We start from the raw sequence: 17,781 nt of genomic DNA, 5'->3' as shown, positions 1-17,781 counted from the left end.
TTAACTCTTCTGCTGCATCTTGTTTGCATAAAAGTCTCTGCAAGTCTGGCAACAGCGCTGATACCACCGCATGTCTTGGCACAGATTCTTCTCCCGGATCACCCTGCAGTACACTGTCCACTGGTCGCCTGTACACTTGTACGTGAGAGCAGCTTTGGACAAGGAAAAAGGGAAAAACTAATAGATTAGCCAGAGAACAGCACTGCAGATGTGATCAAAATCACTGCCTACCAGGGAAAAAAGGGTTGATTTCGCCATCAACACTGGCAAGATGGAAAGTGTCACATGTGGCTCTATAAAACAGTAACACAGATAACAAAATTTACACTTGGTAAAAATGCATATACTTACTGAATGATTTTTATGATGTATGATTTATAAATTTTATGTAGCACTCTCATGAATGCTCTGTTAATTGGTAAATGCTCTAAATGAGTTATTACGGTTTTTGAGGATGGGAAAAAGGAAATAATTAAAGCACATCAGAGGGTGCTGACCCACCAGCATCCTAAGTCCTTGTTCCTCACCCTGATGGATGAGAACAGGAGAGGCCTTCATACTGTAGCCTGGAGTCTCAGTGCAAAGCACAAGAAAAATACGGCAGCAGGAACTGATAGGAGTGTGTATCACTGCAGCTTCATTTTACTGGATAAAAGGCAAAAAAGAATCTGACACAGTGAAGTTGCACTGTCCCAGAAAAAAGGAACGTGAAAAGAATTTTAAAAATTTGACTGGGAGAAAAAATGTTGAAAGCAAGTGGAAGTGATCACCTCGAACACGGGGAGCAGTTTCTGCGAGCGCGCCCGCGGTGGAGCGGCTCTTTGAGAGCCTAAGAACTGCAGCTCCCCACATCCTTTGGGCTCCTAGCGGGTGCAACGTGCAAGAGACGGGATACAGCCAGGTAAATCTCACTAACCATCCGAGACTCACCTTAAGAATCTGAGATGAGAGACTTCATAAAACAGAGGGCACCAAGCCACAAGTAAGACCAGGCCTCTAACATGTTTCACTTGTTTAAAAGTTAGGTGTTTGCCATAAACCATAGGTGCAAGGTCTCTTACAGGCAGTGAGTAAGATAAGCATTTCTAGGACATACATGAGTCAGGTATTCGAGGGGCTGACTAAATCCACCTGAATATGTCTTCACTGTCTTCACTGGGCACAGATGTGAAAGTCAGGTGAGGTGAACTGCACAGTTAGAGATTTCTGAAAATGTTACCCTGGATGAAAAACATTCTGGAACAGGGAAAAGGGAACACAAGTTTTGTAGACCCCTGGAGGTTTTTTCCCATATCATTTTTTCATGAGGCTGCTATTGCAGAGAACAGAAATTTCTATTCAAAGATAATCCAATGAGAATTTGTTTATATGCAGGAAGAGGAAAATACTCAATGATATATCTTTCTGCTAATATCAAATATCATTGTTTCTGGCCCTGGTGATTCCAAGTCTGGTTTAAAAACAAAAGCATCCAAAATTACTTGCAGATTACTTTCAGCAGGGACTTGAGCCTCCCCAGTCTTCTAAACACGTGAGCTTTTTATTGCTTTGTCCTAAAATGTGAATTAGGATGGATTTCTTGTCTCATCAGTGTATCAAAGGCTTACTTCCCAAATGAAAAGTTTTCCCTCCACTATGCTCTTAGTGCTAAAATGTCTGGGAAGTACTCTCTCATGTTCTTAAACAAAGAGTTTAGAAGCTTCTCTGTTTGACTGCATGTGCAAGAAGAAAACTCCCCATATTCTTCTAAACAGTTGTGAAAAGTATTATTGACTTTGGAAAAAAAAATCATGTCAGAAGCTTCAAGTCCAGTCCTAGTTTAAGTAGTATTTAACTCTGAAAAGTTAGAGGTGATTCTCAGTTATGCAGCAGCTCTGCTTTTTTGTCTGTCCTCTTAGTCTGCAAGTCTAGCACTGGTGAGAGCGTGCGGGCTGTTCTTTCCAGTAAGCTCTCTGCAGAATTATTTGCAAACCAGCTTCTTGTACTGAAAGCAATCGGAAGCACCAGTGAAGCTGTGTCAGTGTAGCAGATGGCTTAATTCAGCTTAAACTTACTGGTTATGATGTGTGAAACCTAAAGAAGCTGATTTGGTTCTTGCTGTGACTGAACACAAAAGGCTAAATCTGAAAAAAGAGTATTTTTATCCTCTTATAAACTGAGCAAATATGACGTGGAAGGTCATGGATTCCCCCAATGTTATATTAACAGAAGCATTCTTACCTAGAACCATTTTTTTAAATGCAGTGTGAAGGTGTTTTGGGAAACAAATAGCTTATCACTGTATGCTCAAATTGACCACATACACAGGGGACGCAGAGAGAGCGAGGTGAAGGATGGTGGCAGAAACTCAAAGGGGTCAGAGTAAGATTGAATGCTCTCTTACCTCCCAGGGAAAAATTAAATCATCAAAGCACATTCTTGTGGCAACAAAAGAAAAGGAATAACCCTTTCAGAAAAAGCAGTGGTGCTCTACTTATCAAGGTCATGCACTTTCCTTAGGGCACAGATGAACGAAATATAATACTTTACACTCATCACAGTGAAAGCAGAGCACGAAGACATTTGTGAGTGAGAAGAATATTTCTGTCAGCTCCCTCACCTCCACGATCAATCTATCAATCACCCACTTGTCTGCTCCTGCTGGTCTCGCTGGTCTCTCTATCGGTGAGCACTCCAGCTTGGTGGAAGCCTGAGGCTGGGACTGATGGATGAGAGGACCCATCCACATTAGACCTTTACTCTACTCTTACTGGCGGGCGGTCTTATAATTTCTGGCCCTGCCAGAAATTTAATGCTTTAAAGCCCCACTGTTACCACACTGGGCACGCTGGGATCCTGGGCTTTGGTGCCTGGTGCTTTTCTTAAGAGTTGTAGTTGGCCCCTTCCCCCCAACACCCCTCACTCACCAAGTCTGGGCGAGGTAATTGTGTTGACATTTATCTTCTCATTGCAGACCTCTTGGTGGCACTGCCTGTAGGCTGCTGGCTTGGACAGGACAGGACACTCATTGCCGTGGCGCCCCGTGACTTTATGCATACACTGGACCACGCGTGACTGCAGGCCCTTCCCGCAAGTTGAGGAGCACTGGAAGAGAGAAGGAGCTGAGACATGGTCGAGCCAGAGTAGTTTCAAAAACCACATACGCAAGTAGGCCATAAAAATCACTGCCAGGGCTGAAGTAGACTGGCATCTAACTACGGTGCTGGGGACTCAACAACGGGGGCACATTACAGACAGGATCCCTTCCTGCAGCTGTTATATTTATCCATGCTGATTTCTCAGCTCCAGGGAGTGCTGTAAGCAGAGGAACTGTCACAGTACAGGGAAGGGAGCTGCTGCCTTTCTGTCTGAAGTCATTTCATCCTCTGAGTCCGCCTACACTGGCTGTCTCTCCAGATGCCCATGCCAGGGAGCAGAGGTGCAGTTCCCTCCATTAGCCACCAAGAGGCAAAGCTGGAAAATGTATACTGCCAAATACTGCACTAACAGCTTCCAGCTCCCTTTCCATGAGGGACCCAGGAGAACTGGCTGCCCTGATTTGAAAGCCCTCTCCAGGACTTTCTAATTCTACCAAGGCTTCTTCCTGGGAAAAGATGACCACTGCTGTTAAGATAAAACCAAGGATTACAGCAGAGGCAGGCAGCTCCTACTGCATGCCCAGACCTCTAGAGAAGAAGCTCTGTTCCAGTAGGAAACATCAGGTATTCAAGCATTCAGCCTCATCTATCCCTGCTAACCGTCTGGCACTCATCTGTTCTCCTGGGAGCAATTGCAAATTGTACTCCATGAGTTTTGGCTTCTATTTGCCAGGAGGCCCAGCCTGTTTATATGCTTTCTTTGTTGTCATACAATTGGAGTCCCTGCCTCCCCCTTCCTCTTCCTCCGGCCCAGTCACTTGTGATTTACAATGTCCTACTTGCATGCTGTTCAATTTTAATAAAGCAAACACATTGAGCACAGTGAGGTGCACCAGCTGGAGTTAATAGAAGAATCTTGTATTTAAAATAAAGAAACAATGGGTTGCAGGACTTTGGTAAGATTCCTATTGCTGCTAGAGCCACACACAAGCAAACAATGGGGAAGAGGTGGAGGTGGGGGAAAACACAGGATGGTATTAAAAAGGTCCTGATTTCTGTCCTCTGTTGTTTTCGAACAAGGTCAATGCAGCGCAGGAGGTCCTTCTAGCGAAACACTATTGCCTCAAAGTGGTGGTTATTAAAAATAGCACGCCAAACATTTAAGAGGCTCAAAAAACAAGCGCCATCAAAGTTGGAAGCTGTTCAGATCCTGAGGGGAGAAGGACTTGTGAAGTATTCTGACAGACTGAATGGAGAGATGCCACAGCTCTGCTGCACCGAACCCACGGGAACTCCAAAAGGCACATAGTATACACGGGCAAAGCGGAAACACAGCAGGGCTACGCACCCGGTTCACAGGATGAGATCTACAGGATGGACTGTTCTCTGGTTTGTGCTTGGGCTGTTCTGCTGAGAGCAGCCCTAGGACTGAAGTCCAAGTACAAACTACATGTATGCAATGCAGATGACTGTAAGACAAGGAGCTGGGGCAAAAGAACGTATAGATTCGCCTAGCTCTCCACCTCTTCAATCTAGGGGGGGAGCCCAGCAAAGCTGTGCTCATTTTGTTTGGGAAGTATCACAAGGATTCCCTGCTGCTTCTCAAAACTATCAGATACAAGAAGGCTAGCCTTGTTCTGGGCTGGAGCACAGGGAGCTTTTCCTTCCTGTGTGGATCAGTGAAAGACCTGATGAAAACTGGCCACAGTTTTCAGATGAATAGACCACATCAAACAGAGTTGGTGCAGCCTTGCTTCAGACCACCCAGTGCAGAAACGCATTTGCATGATGTGCACTCTTTATTTCTGGGTAAGTGGAGTTGTAGGATCACTGAAGCCTGTTGTCAAAGACAACACAGACTCTTAATAATGTAATTATCTTCTTTAGTTGCTCACACTAGTATTTGTTTATTGAATTGGTTTCCTATCTTTGGTGTATTCAACAAATTTGTGTTTCTTATTTTCTTAAAATTTCTTTATTCTCCAATGTATTTTTCTAGGATTAAATTTCCCTATTCTGAACAATCTGTGGCTCAGATCCCCTGCTGCACTTTGCCACTAAGGTCATCCTGGTAGGTTGCTTACCTCTGTGTTTCCAACCATGCAGCCCCTCCAAGACCTGCTCATAATATTTTGAAGATAGCAATGATGCTAAATTAAAAGTTTTAAATGTATTTTGGAATTATAGCTTTTTAATAAAATTTTTTTCATCATTCTTATTTCAATTTGTGTAAACACATTAGTTTACAACATTATTTCTTTGCACTTAGATGTTCAGATATTGAATTTACATCATAATTTGGTCACTGTCTATTAATACTTCAGGAATGATTATGGTATTTAAGACTAAGATGAACTAGTCCTTTGCCTGTATGCTCCACGGTGAACTATTCCAAAAAGCAATCCTTCAATTCTCTCATTTAACCTCTACCTCGTAACTTCAGTTTCTGCGGTGAGACGCAGGCATTTCATTAGTCGTGGGCGCCCCTCTGCTGCTTCCCAGCACCAGGCACCTTCAGCGACTTCTACCGGTCTGAAAGCCAGTCAGGCATGACCACTACCTTTGGAGTTAAAGCTAACAAATTTCTGTTGTTACAAATTCAGCTATTAGGCCTTTCCCCTTTACTAGCCAAATGCAAACTCTAATCCTCAGGATTTCAATGGCACTTTTAATCTTCAGAATGCTTTCCTAACCGTAGTCCTCACAAAACTTTTGGCAAGGGGAGTGAAACATATGTCCATCTTACGTACAGAACAGTTGTATCGCAGAAGTATAAAGAAACTTGTCCAAGGCCACAGGGCCCCTTGATATGATTGTAACACAGGGGGCCCGAGACCTTTGTTTCTGGCCTTTTGGTACTCCCTGAACTTAGGAATGTTCTTACCAAGAAAAAAAAAATTTTGTTTTTCTCATAAGGTGAATAATAAGGTTTTCAGATACTGATGTACAAACACTCACCTACCTATGTCTGTGCATTTTTTAACCAGCAAGGAGGGCAAGCAATAAAACTTTTTCCACAGACACTGCCAACTCCAATCCTTAGACAAATAACAGCAGAGTTTTTGCCCGAAGCTGTTTTACTCCTTCTCCTGGGAGACTGGGATCATCACCTATGCTATGCAATTAGTTTTTCACAGCCAGGAAGACAGATTTTAACATCTTTCTTGAACTCTTTTGGGCTTGGCAGCTACAGGAAGGTTGGACATCTGGCTTATTTTAAGACAAAATTTTCAACTCTCTTGAATAGTCTCTTTGCCTAGGAATTTCAATAGGATATAGGAATAGATACAAAACACATACAAAGAGGGAATTGTTACTCATGCTACACTAAGAAAAGAGGACATCATTAAAAGAGGCAGAACAGTCCAGCTAAACAGCAGATTTCCACAAATACCTTTTCTCCTACTCTGGCTAGCTAAATGCAATGCTGCAGCCTCTCTGTTCCCAAACGTTTATGGAGCAAGTAAGTATACCCACAGAACAATCTTCAAGGCTAGATTCACTCTTGGCCCTCTGATACAGGACCCTCAGGCTTGGTTGGACACAGGATCCGCGGACTGCAGTAAAGAAAGCTGCTGTAGCCTTCTTGAAAACAGAGGAACAAGAAGCTGCTGGAGAGAGCAAAGTGCTCGTGGCAGCGTGTGCGCTGGGAAAGCTTTGTTATGGCCCACCATCGGATCCAGCGTCGGCTGGTACCCTGCCACGGTGGAGAATGCTGAGAGGCTCCACTGCTGCATCAGGAAACTGCACTGATTGTATTTAAAATACTGCTGATGGACTGTGTTTTTTGGGGGGAAGTAATGAATTGTTTCCTCTCTATTTTCAAAAATACTCTGAAGTTCTGAAAAGTCTTCACAGAGTTTCATAATACTCATATTGTTTTGGTGGTATGATGGAGTGAAGTCATCTGTTCTGCTGAAGCACCAGTTCCGGAGCCTGGTGCAGAGCTGGGTGGATCTCTGCCCACCACCTGAGCTGCGCTTCAGTGCTGCGAGAAAATCCTCCAGCAACTTGCTCAGTCTGGGATGCTGGAGACTCAGGCAAGTGGTTGAATGCAGTCACTTGTGTCAGACAAAGTAGTATTTTCTCCTTTCTACTAGGTACTGTTAGTGATACCACTACCAGAAAAATGCATATGCAAACTACGTAGCTTAACCACAAGGCACTAAAGGATCCAGATTTTACCGACAATACAGCCATTGTAAATAGTAAATCAAGCAACATGCAAAGATTAGAGATTTGTTCAACACTGTATAAAAGAAGGGTTAATGAGCAGTTATGAAAAGTGAACCTAATGAGAACCCTAGTAACTCCCACTTCAAGAACTGCTTGAGAAGGCAAAAGGAATACAAGAAGTGCCTCCATTCACATTCCTTGGCAGTAACATGCAAGCCAGTGGGGATATCCAGAAGGAAATAAACTCACAAATCCTCAAGGCAGCAGCTGCATTCATCAGCTTAAAGAAGATTTACTCACTGAAAAACTCCAACCTGAAGACCAAACTATGATTTTTCAACTGGAATGCTATTTCCACCTTAGGATACTGATAGGAAAGCTTGAAACCTACCAAAGGTGAAGACAGATGTCTAATTGCTTTGAAAGCAAATGCCTCAGGAAAATATTAAGTATTAAAATAGAATGAATTTACAGTAAGTGCTGAGATCTGTCAGGGACTTTATCAACACTTGATCTGCAAAAGATAGCCAGAGAAGGAGACAGAAATGGGACTGAATGAAGCCAGGACAGGCTTGCCTTTTGGCAGCTGGAGGAATGTGTAAAAGTGAGCAATCTAAAGAATCCCAGTGTTGAGGTTTAATGGGGACAGAAAAAGTATAGATTTACCACTACAGAGAAAAGGCTGTGATCTGCTCAGAACTGAATGGGACGATGGAGCGCTGCTTATGCCTTAGGTGGGGACTGCTGGCAGCGATGTTTTCAGATCATGTCTCACCTTTAGAAATATCAGTTTTGTAACACCAGAGATTTGCTGCTTCCAGCAGACAGTCAGGGCATTCTTCAACCAGTTCTGGATGTACAAGAATATTTAAAAGGCTGATTTCTTCTGAGAGAAAGAGTTCAAGAATATAATGTTAAACAAGCCGAAAGTGAGATGTTTTCCTTCTTTATCCATCAGTCCGTACGCATCTGATGTTTCAAGATACTGGTTTGTCCCCAATTTGCTGAAAGATGCCAAAACCAAGTATAACACTATGGCTAAAGCTCTAATATTCAGAGATAGAGTCATGCTTTACTGACTTCAGAGTTCAAGTATTTCAAGGCGTTAGGAAAGAGCAGAGTTTTTCCCCCAGGGGTCTTATTTCTTGCCTCTGTGAAAGTCAGAAAGCAAGACAAGTACCTATTAATAACATTCTAAAATAGCATCTGAGATGAGTGACAAATATCCTGTAATTGCTCTGTTCCCAGGACTTTAATAATATACATGTGTGTGATCTGAAAGCCAGTGCTCCACACATCTTCACAGCAGACTTTTTGTCAATATTGCTAATTTAAATTCTGAAGTTTTAACTGAAAAGCAGCATGCAATATGCTTTCACGAACACCAGGTCAACTTTCACTATGGCATCATGCTAAAGAAAGAAACTTCTGTCTTTTTGCTGATAGAATCTAATTAGCCCAAAGCAAACTGTAAGCTGTTTTTCAAGCTTCTTTGTTCTTTTCCTTTTTTTTTTTCCCACCCCTTTTAAACCATACATCTGTAAAGCGAACATATCTGGTCTTGCTTACAACAATCTTTCATTTGGAAACTTTTGTGAAATGATGGATTTGTTTAATTTAACCAAGAAAAAATGCCTACTCTTCTGATCAATGTGGAAGAAACAATAAATTATAGCAGAAAATGCTCATGCCTTATGTGACAGTACTTTAGAAGGAGAAGAGAAATCTTTGTGAACCGCCTACAGCAGTTTTTGTGCTTTCAAACTGCATGACCCTAAGGAACAAGACCTGACCAGCACATCCAGCATGTCTCACTGTGTAATTAAGCTTGACTTTACTATTTTTAAAGTTCCATTGTATACAGAGAGTTCAGAGATTAAAAGCTGAATGCATGAATATTCTGGGTAGTGACAGTGCCCCTAAGTACTTGTGCATTGCAGCCCAGGTGGGTGGTAATTAGGAAATGTCATTTAATTCCTTACACCAGTAATGCCTGTGCACCTCTCAGGAGCCTTCAAACTGTATTTCAAGAACAGGATTAAGGGATAAAATTAAGGTGTGAAATGAGATGGTATTGCCTATGAGGTACCATAATCTAGCATGCCACCTATAGCAAGCATGCAGTGTTTTGATCTGGGGCACATACAACCTGAAAATCCTGTATTATTCCATCTGTAAGACTTCATGAAAATCATGCTGACAAACACCTTATGCAACAGGCATACCTGAGCTAACTTTAAGCAAGCTAGACACTCACAACTACATAACCATGGGACCACATAACTCAACACAGGATGACTGCTGGAGGACCTGCCTACTTCTAGAGTGAGTTTTGCTGCCTATGCTGAGCAATGATTTTTATGAGCTACGTGAGCTATAATCCCACACCAACTGCTGCTGCAGATGTCACCACAAAAGAATGTCTTGTGAACTGAAGCTCCATCGAACAAACATCTTAGTTAATCATCACTTAATGATCTGTGGTACCTAAATGAAATACATTTTAATAAAATTATTAAAGATCATTTAATTTCAGCAAGAGGCTGCTCATCTGTGTCATCTCAGTCCTGCCTGAGAGTTCACAGGGAGTCACTCAGCTTTCAAATGTATGATGCTTCGAACTAGCACTGCATTTCATCTCTTTGCTTATCAAACAGTGGATGCTGAGCAGGTTGATGCTAATTTAAAGATGTTCTGGAAACCTGTCATTTTAATGCCTCCATGTCATTAAAAATCTTAAAAGGCTGTTGGGAAGATTGCAAAATTATAGCAATCCCTGCTAGTAAAACCTACTGCATGTAAGGAAGATTCAAGGGGAAAAAACTCTTCAGCTGGGTAGCACAAGCTTTAAATAGTGAATTACCTACTGTTCATCTTTTTAAAGACATGATCCAAGACACTGTATCAGCATCTCAGACTAATGCAGCGAAAACGAATGCCAGTATTTGAACAGGCTTGTCTTTCATGCTTTCTTCTCTTCCACATTAAAAAAAAAAGAAGCAAAATAGTCACAATAGAATTCCATTAAAAATCTATTGATCTTGGTGGGAGGCTTTAATTCCCCATCAGAAAAATTGCACTTAATGAACTAGGTTTTAAAATAAAAAATATCAAAAAGAAAAAAGTTATTCTTGCAGTTAATAGGAGCACTGGAGGCTGAACTGGAACATGAGACAATAACACTATGACAGAAAGTGCTCCACTTCAAACGAAACGCTCGTGAATATGGCCTTTCTCCAGCACATTCTCCCTTACTAAACATTCATCAAAATAATTTGTACTAGGGATGTTCCCAGAAACTGCAGCTGAGAAGAGCTGTGCTGGTTGTGGTACGAACAAGAAGGAGTCACTGCCTCAAGGGCATGAGCAGGAGACATCGGTTCCCGCAGCTTCAGTCCCCAGGGGACCGATGTGGGTGGCGCTGGTGTCATCCTCCTTCTTTCCGTGCCTAGGCTTACACACAGCTGCATCAACCACGGCTGGCAGTGAGCAAAAGTCTAGAGAGAGGCTGCAACTTCTTTTAGTGCCAATATACAAATTTTACCTCTCTTACCGTAACTGAAGACATTACACAGCTAAAGGACAGATGCTCAAAGAACAAAAGGGGTGGGATTCATCTTTCTGGATCAGCACTGTTTAGGTTCCCTTCACAGTCAGTGGAGAGAGATTCCCACTCCAAAGGACAATTCAGCCTTTCCTAAGGCAACGAGATGAACTACTGGAGCTGCTTATTTTATGATGACTGTAGCAAATCTCTGACAATGCACCTACCTGTCAGATGGCTAGCACCCAGTGATACGGATTCAAATGAGCGATGGATCCATGATCATACAGAAACCTGTCGAACAGCCAAGCTCCTAACCTTCCTTTCTTCCCTGAAATGTGTATTTATAGCAGAGGTATGAAAACTACATTACAATACCTTTTCATTTTTTTTCTAACCTATATATGTGCAATATTCACTGCTGACCAAGAATCCATCTCCTTCTGAAAGTCCCCTGATATAATACAGAACAAAGAAGAAATCACATAATTTCATATTTAGACCTAGAGCTGTTTCTATGCATTAGCATACGTTTCTGTGCTACAGTACATTTAAATCTGTCTGCAAGAGAGCAATTAGTTCTGCTTGACAGCGACAGGACCATCCATGATTATGACTGAGACCAGAGAACTGTCCGAGTGTAAGGATAATTACCCCAGCAGACCTTCTTTTTTTTAAAAAAAAGCTGTAAATACCTTAAAGACATAGAGATCCTCGTGAAAGAAGGGCAGGCACAGTTCTCAGCTCAGGAAATGCTTAGAGTTTCAGTTAATTAGCAGATTACATACCTAGAAAATGACAATCACTCTCAAGTAGTAAAAGCTGTTCTTAAAGCATGCACGCTAAGAGTAAGGGATTACCTAAAAGTGATACCTTGAATACAACAACCACTTCTGAAAGTATCTGACCTCTATTTGATGTGCCACTTCATCAGCAAGGGAGTAGAAGGTCCTTGAGCTGGGCTTTAAGTAGCCCATAAACTGTGGGCCGACAGATTCATTAAATGGTAGCAGGATCATGGAGATGAGCTGCTCATGCCTCCCCTTCTGAGGCTTTTCACTGATCCGAGTCTTTTTCTCAAGGCCCTTAATCTGGATTTGGGGTGGCTCATTTCTCTTTTATTTAAGCTCGTGGAATAAAATAGTAAATGGAACAGAGAAAACTCCAGCACTCCCAGAACTGACAGTGAACATGACAAAAAATCAGTGCAGCAAGTCCACAGGCCAGTGGTTGGGTTTTGGATACTCTGATGCACTGGTTCCTGGTCACGTCTAGGCCCCGGGAAGCAGAAAGTTGGAATACAGAAACTTATTGGGTCCTGTCCTGTCATATCCAGGTCTATTAGCTTCTGGAGAACAACCAACTGGCATCAGTGCGGCCTGCAGGCAACCTGCCGACATCAATATCTAACTACAGCGCTGAATGTAAACAGGCAGCCATAAGTCACCAAGTTGTTTGTTGAGCCAAAGTGAGTAAGAGACAGGAAAGGGTCCATTAGCTGCGATGTTGTGACCTGCTGTTCTAAGTGACTGTCCCTGCTGGGGAGTTTTTTTCAGAATTCAACAAAAAACTTATTTTCTCCAAGGTATAAGAAGATGAACTTAGCTGTGACCTTTATGACAAATTAACAAGTTGTCTGTGGTTTATCATAAACAGATGGCTGGTCAAGCCATGAATTTGTCATGAATGTTAGAACAAAGGACAGTTTTCTTCTATATTTACAGCAGCTTTGAACACACCTCTCAAACCACAGCTGTCCTTCATTTGCTCTTCTTATCATGTAATATGAGTTAATCATTGAAAGTGAGGTGGATGGAGAATTTTTTTGATGTTCCCAAACATTTGGAACTTGGAAAACATGTCTTCCTGGCACTGGAAGATTGCAGAGTATTTTTTGAAAAAGCATTGTTCTTTGTGTACTGCAAGGTTAGGGGTTTTATCTCTGTTACAGAGTTTACAGCAATCTACTGTAAACTACCAAAATAATTAATTTGCAATTACAAAATTGTTTTTGCCACCATTGTGATTAATGACTGCTGATCTTCAGTATGAAACACCTCAATGTCTGGCACAAAATCAGGATTTTTCTTATAGGAAATTAGATTTTTTTCCTCTCTATTGTTAATATTCTCTTGGGATGAGAACCTGTAGCCAGCAAAATAATAGGCTGAGCAAAATAATGTAGAGAAATTGGCAACTACTTATGTCCAGGGAGGGCAGGTGGCTATAAGCAGTTTTTCAATCGTGCTTTATCACTACTGACACTATTTGGCAACAAGAATCTTTTTCAACATCACACTTTGCCACGCTGATCCTTACCAGTGCTTTGCAGTTTCTGGGATCATGAATCCAGTGAAAACTGTGCCAGGTGGTTACTGAAAATGTGAAGTGGTAGAAAAAGATTTTTGCTCCACTTCCTTTCTTTTTATCCAGCGTAAGTTCAGCTTACTATGTCAGGTATTTTTGTTTTCACCTAAGAGCACAAATCTGCATGGTTACTACACAAGACCCAAAGATCTTGCACAGTCCAGCAGCTCAGATTCTGATCTGAATGCCACTGGCATAAGCCTGTATGTGCTGAAGTGGCTGAATTAATCTGGATTTACACTAATGTAAGAGAGATTGATATCTGACCCACTGGGTTGAGTGAGATCCAGTGGATTATAGAGAAGAATGAAAGACAGTTACCCTGGATTTATATCTGGTTATCTGAGATTAATATAGGCTTTATCATTTACAGAGCATCTACTGTAACTGCAAAGAAAAAATATGGCAAAGTGAATACACTGTAAGGCTTCTGTTAGCCAACTATGTATCTTTCTTCTTTAAAAATTTTTTTCATTGGGCTACGTAATGCAATTGGGTAATGAGCAAAATTGTTGCCTAAAGGACAGAAATTTCATGTCTAAATTTCTGTGCACAAAGCTGAAAATGAACCCTTGTGAAAGTCGGCACTAATGACTGAGTTAGTGCAACTTGCTTGTAATTTTACCTTCCTTGATATAACACCAGTTAAAAGTAGAATAGGCAACGAAGTGAAACTGGGAACCCTGAACTACTCTGTGCTGTTGGCTCAAAACACAATACTTCAGTCACAAGGTAGAAATAGAGTAGGTTGAGGCATATAAAATAGTGAAATGATTAAGTAAAACCAGAAATGAAGATAAATCCATGTAAGTCTTCTGGAGAAGTGCTCTCAGTACATAATCTTGCCTCTCCATTCAAACTCTGGTAGAGTCCATAAGCCAACTGGAGAAGAACTCCAGAAAAATACAGCACGGGCCTCTGCAGTCGCACATGAGCGATCAGCTGGCACATGCTGCTGAGCTTTCCGGAGAGTCACATACATAAAGACCCATTCTGCTCATCAGCCGCCTGCCTTCTTTGCAGGAATATTATTTTTGACAGAAACTTTGTAAGCAAAATACTTCAAGCTACGACAATTCATCAAGAAAGAATGAACAATTGTCCTGCTAAAGCATCAAGAGGTGTATTTTCAACAGCCCAAGCATTTGAGGCAAGTCTTGGGAAACTGAGTAACCTATGTTCGTTCTTTTAATTAGCACAGCTACAATAACAATGTAAATTTTATTCCAGTACTAGAATATTTAACAGCTCAGATGTCAAACATGGAAGAACTATGTTAAACTAGAAAGAGTGCATGAGATGTTTGTTTCTTTAACTGCATACAAATTGGATGTGGAATTTCCTTTTGGAAGAGAAGCTTGAATGGGAGATGGTTTCGATTCACATTTCCATATTGCATCATATATAAAAAATGATACAATGAATTGCAAATCTGAAGAATCCAGGCAACAGTAAAAAAATAATAATTTCAGGTTAAGTATCTTCAGTGAGTCTCCTACTATGCAATGTATCAAAGCCTCCTGGGCCGGGAACATTTTAGTTACATTGCTCACCATACTAATGCTGCATTTGTGCTAAATAATAAAAATAGTTGTATCCTTTTAATCTAAGAGGTTTGAGAGAGAAGTTGCAACAGTGCAGACAAACCGGAATTTTAACAACACTGTCAATAGGAGTTATTATGGTTACTTGTAATAGATTATCTTCTGAACCACATTTGAAAGTCTGTTGATTTCAAGCACTGGACTAACAAAGGGAATTCGAAAGGCATTCAAATAACCTCATGGATCTGGCCGTATGTGTTTGCAAAATGAATTAGACGGACCAGTTCCTCACAGGACACTTGAAACAAGCTGCAAGTACTCTGTGAACACAAAAATATCACAGCCCAGAAGGCTTGGTAAAGCCACTCAATCAGCTCCAAACCCTTTCCACAGCTATAAAATGCGATAAGGAGACATCTGCAAACAGCTCTGAGGGAAAGAAGAACAAAATCCCTCCTCTTTAGGGCACCGATAGGCAACGGCTACAGAGTAGTTACTAAGGCCAGGGGATGAGGCTTTGCCTTCAGCCCTAACCTCCGCCACACAGAGGTGTATTCAGGCCTTGAGGACACAAAACTGTCCCTTGTCTGTCAGAGCTTTGGAGATTTTACTGCTGCCCATTCCTGCACCTTCTGACTGCAACAGAATCCAAGATCTTATATAGGACAAGCTCATCTCATCACTGCCTGCCACAGGAGCTCTTGCTTGCACCCAGAGTGTCATGCCTGCAGGCGAGTTATTTGTATCGGACTGTGAGTGACCTACCTGTCTTCTCATGCACACAAGCTATGTATTCTCTAAATACTGCTACTAATAATATAAAAAGAATGGTCTACTATTACCACCCAAAAAGCCTGGCCTGTTCTTTTTACAAGGTGTGTCTGGACTTTATTTTTTTTTAATGAGGTTTTGTCTCTTCCTAACGTGACTTCCTGGTATCTACAAATGATTATAGTTTGGGAAAGTTAAGGACTGGAGGCAGTCTATCAGCAGTGTCTCCATGCAAGCTGGGTTTGCTTGCTGAAAGCATCAAAGCCTCTCATTTTAATCTGTGATAATTACTAGTGTTCATTATATCTTGCACCCCGATGATTCGTAACGATAAATAACAAATACACAATGCAGTGATTTCGAAAAGCTGTTGCTTGCTCTGAGAGCAATTTGTATTAACAAAAAAAGTTTCCGTTTTAGTCAGCACAAAGCGCTCTCACAGAGATTTTTACAGCACTGGCAACAATGTTTTACAATGGAATTTTACCCTGGAAGTGTGGATTTTACAGAGTTCATTACAATCTAACTACCTCACACTTTGTGTTTCTCCTTAAAGGATGAACAGTTTTATGCCAGACAACACCAAAGAGGAGCTGCTGGTAGCTGTAGTGGTGATACCCCTGTTTGAAGCTTTCCATCTACTGAAGTTTTGGAATCCTCAGGCTGAAAATCCTAATTGGTGCAAAAAAATGAAATCCACACAAAACACTTCAGCTCTCTGCATTTCTGGGACAACAAATTTCCTTACAGGGACTGTATCAACCTATTCCTTTTGGTGTCTTTTGTTTTAAAAACTAACTGGGTGATCTAAGGGTGCAGTCAGAATTAACCAGTAAGTCTAAAATTTTAAATGTTCATTATAACCCAAATCTAAGTCCAAGTACATCCTGCTGGACTAGCACACGGTGAAATTCCTGGGAAGCAGAGAGCTGGCGCAAGCTCTCTGCAGGCGGAAGCAGTTCGTATATGCAGTGCATAAGCTTTTGTGCCCTTCTGCACAGAGAGGATCCTGGCTCAGAGTTAAGAATTGCAAATAAGAAGTAATTTTGCACTGATCCTACCCTGCTCACATACAGATGCTAAATCCATCAGCAGCACTATTTACTGTGACCAGTGTATGATTGTAACCTCTCTAGCAGAGAGCCAACATCTTTATCAGATGGGAACCATTCATATAATACTCAACTTTCAATCCATGTAATCAGTGAACACACAATTATTTCATATTCTTCCCTATAAAGAGAATCCAGGTCAATTTGTATGCCAAAATGTTTTAAAATTCCACAAATAAATAAATAATGTTATTTCACCTGTTAACACATAGGAACTGTTTGTTTTGGCCAGCTCAAATAGATTCTGTGTGCCAGGCTATGAATAAAATAATGTTCAATACTCTAAACATTCTGTGATACAAATTCCTGGCTCAGCATAAATACAGACCTTTTGTATGTGGCAGGTTCTTAATGCATTCTCCAGCACTGACACCATTAAATTCACCTATCTATAACACAGTATATTTATAAATATTTGTAATTCCTAATCATAATGTAAAAAAATGCAGTTGTAGATAAGCCAATTTGCCCATCGTGGGCCTCTATTTCACTGGATTTTGCTTGCTGAGTTTGGGTTTTTGGAAAGTAAAATGCAACTACTGTATCCCAGTGGTTTCTGCACATGCCGTACATTCCAGAAGACAAAGTAGGCTTTCTGTTTAAAAAACAGCACAGTTACAAAGATAAGATAAAACCAAACTGAAACGTAATATTCCTGGGAAATTTCAGTCCTTTATGCAAACATCAAGTTAGCAATGTAAAGATGCTTTAGGAACAACGTTGGCAAAAGCTAGGTTTCTTACACTGCCAGCCTCCTTCTCAAGCAAAACTACATGTAACTGTAAGATCACAATGCAAATATAGAGTAGAATCTACTCTGGTTTACTCTGCTTCATATAGGAATTACTTCCACCGATATCACTGGAGAAACTAATTTCAGACTGGTCTAAGTGAGGACCAAATCCAGCCCTCAGGTAGGCACTGATGGTTTTGGCTATGGCTTACTTTCATTTCAGGCAGCTGGAATAACTGGGATTGGACTATGCTGTGTAGCAGAGTGTACTCAGTTGTAGCTCTAGTCTTGCATTTGTGGTAACAAAACAGCGCACTATCAGACTCGGCTTGCAAGATCTGTACAAGGCATAGGAACTGAATTCAGCTGTGAGTGCTCTGAATTATCTTCTATCTCTGTGCAAATCTGCTGAGGTTTCCCTGCACTTCCCTCCAGTAGTATTCAGTGTAACAACAGT

The 17,781-nt window shown here is 41.3% G+C and overlaps 1 protein-coding gene across 1 annotated transcript in view; it reads right to left on the bottom strand.

Annotated features, from left to right (window-relative positions):
• Nucleotides 1-17,781, bottom strand: part of ADAMTS17 (ADAM metallopeptidase with thrombospondin type 1 motif 17) — a 197,284-nt gene continuing 179,503 nt past the window's right edge. Inside the window, exons 21-22 of the mRNA XM_062583699.1 lie at nucleotides 2,907-3,084; nucleotides 1-152 (exon numbers count right to left, since the gene is read on the bottom strand). Of these exons, the coding sequence (XP_062439683.1) occupies nucleotides 1-152; nucleotides 2,907-3,084 (330 nt within the window). The remainder of the gene's footprint in view (nucleotides 153-2,906; nucleotides 3,085-17,781) is intronic.

Source organism: Rhea pennata, chromosome 10, assembly GCF_028389875.1.
Source record: "Rhea pennata isolate bPtePen1 chromosome 10, bPtePen1.pri, whole genome shotgun sequence".
NCBI lineage: Eukaryota > Metazoa > Chordata > Aves > Rheiformes > Rheidae > Rhea > Rhea pennata.
The sequence above is the reverse complement of the archived record's forward strand: the minus strand, read 5'-3'. Positions and strand labels throughout refer to the sequence as shown.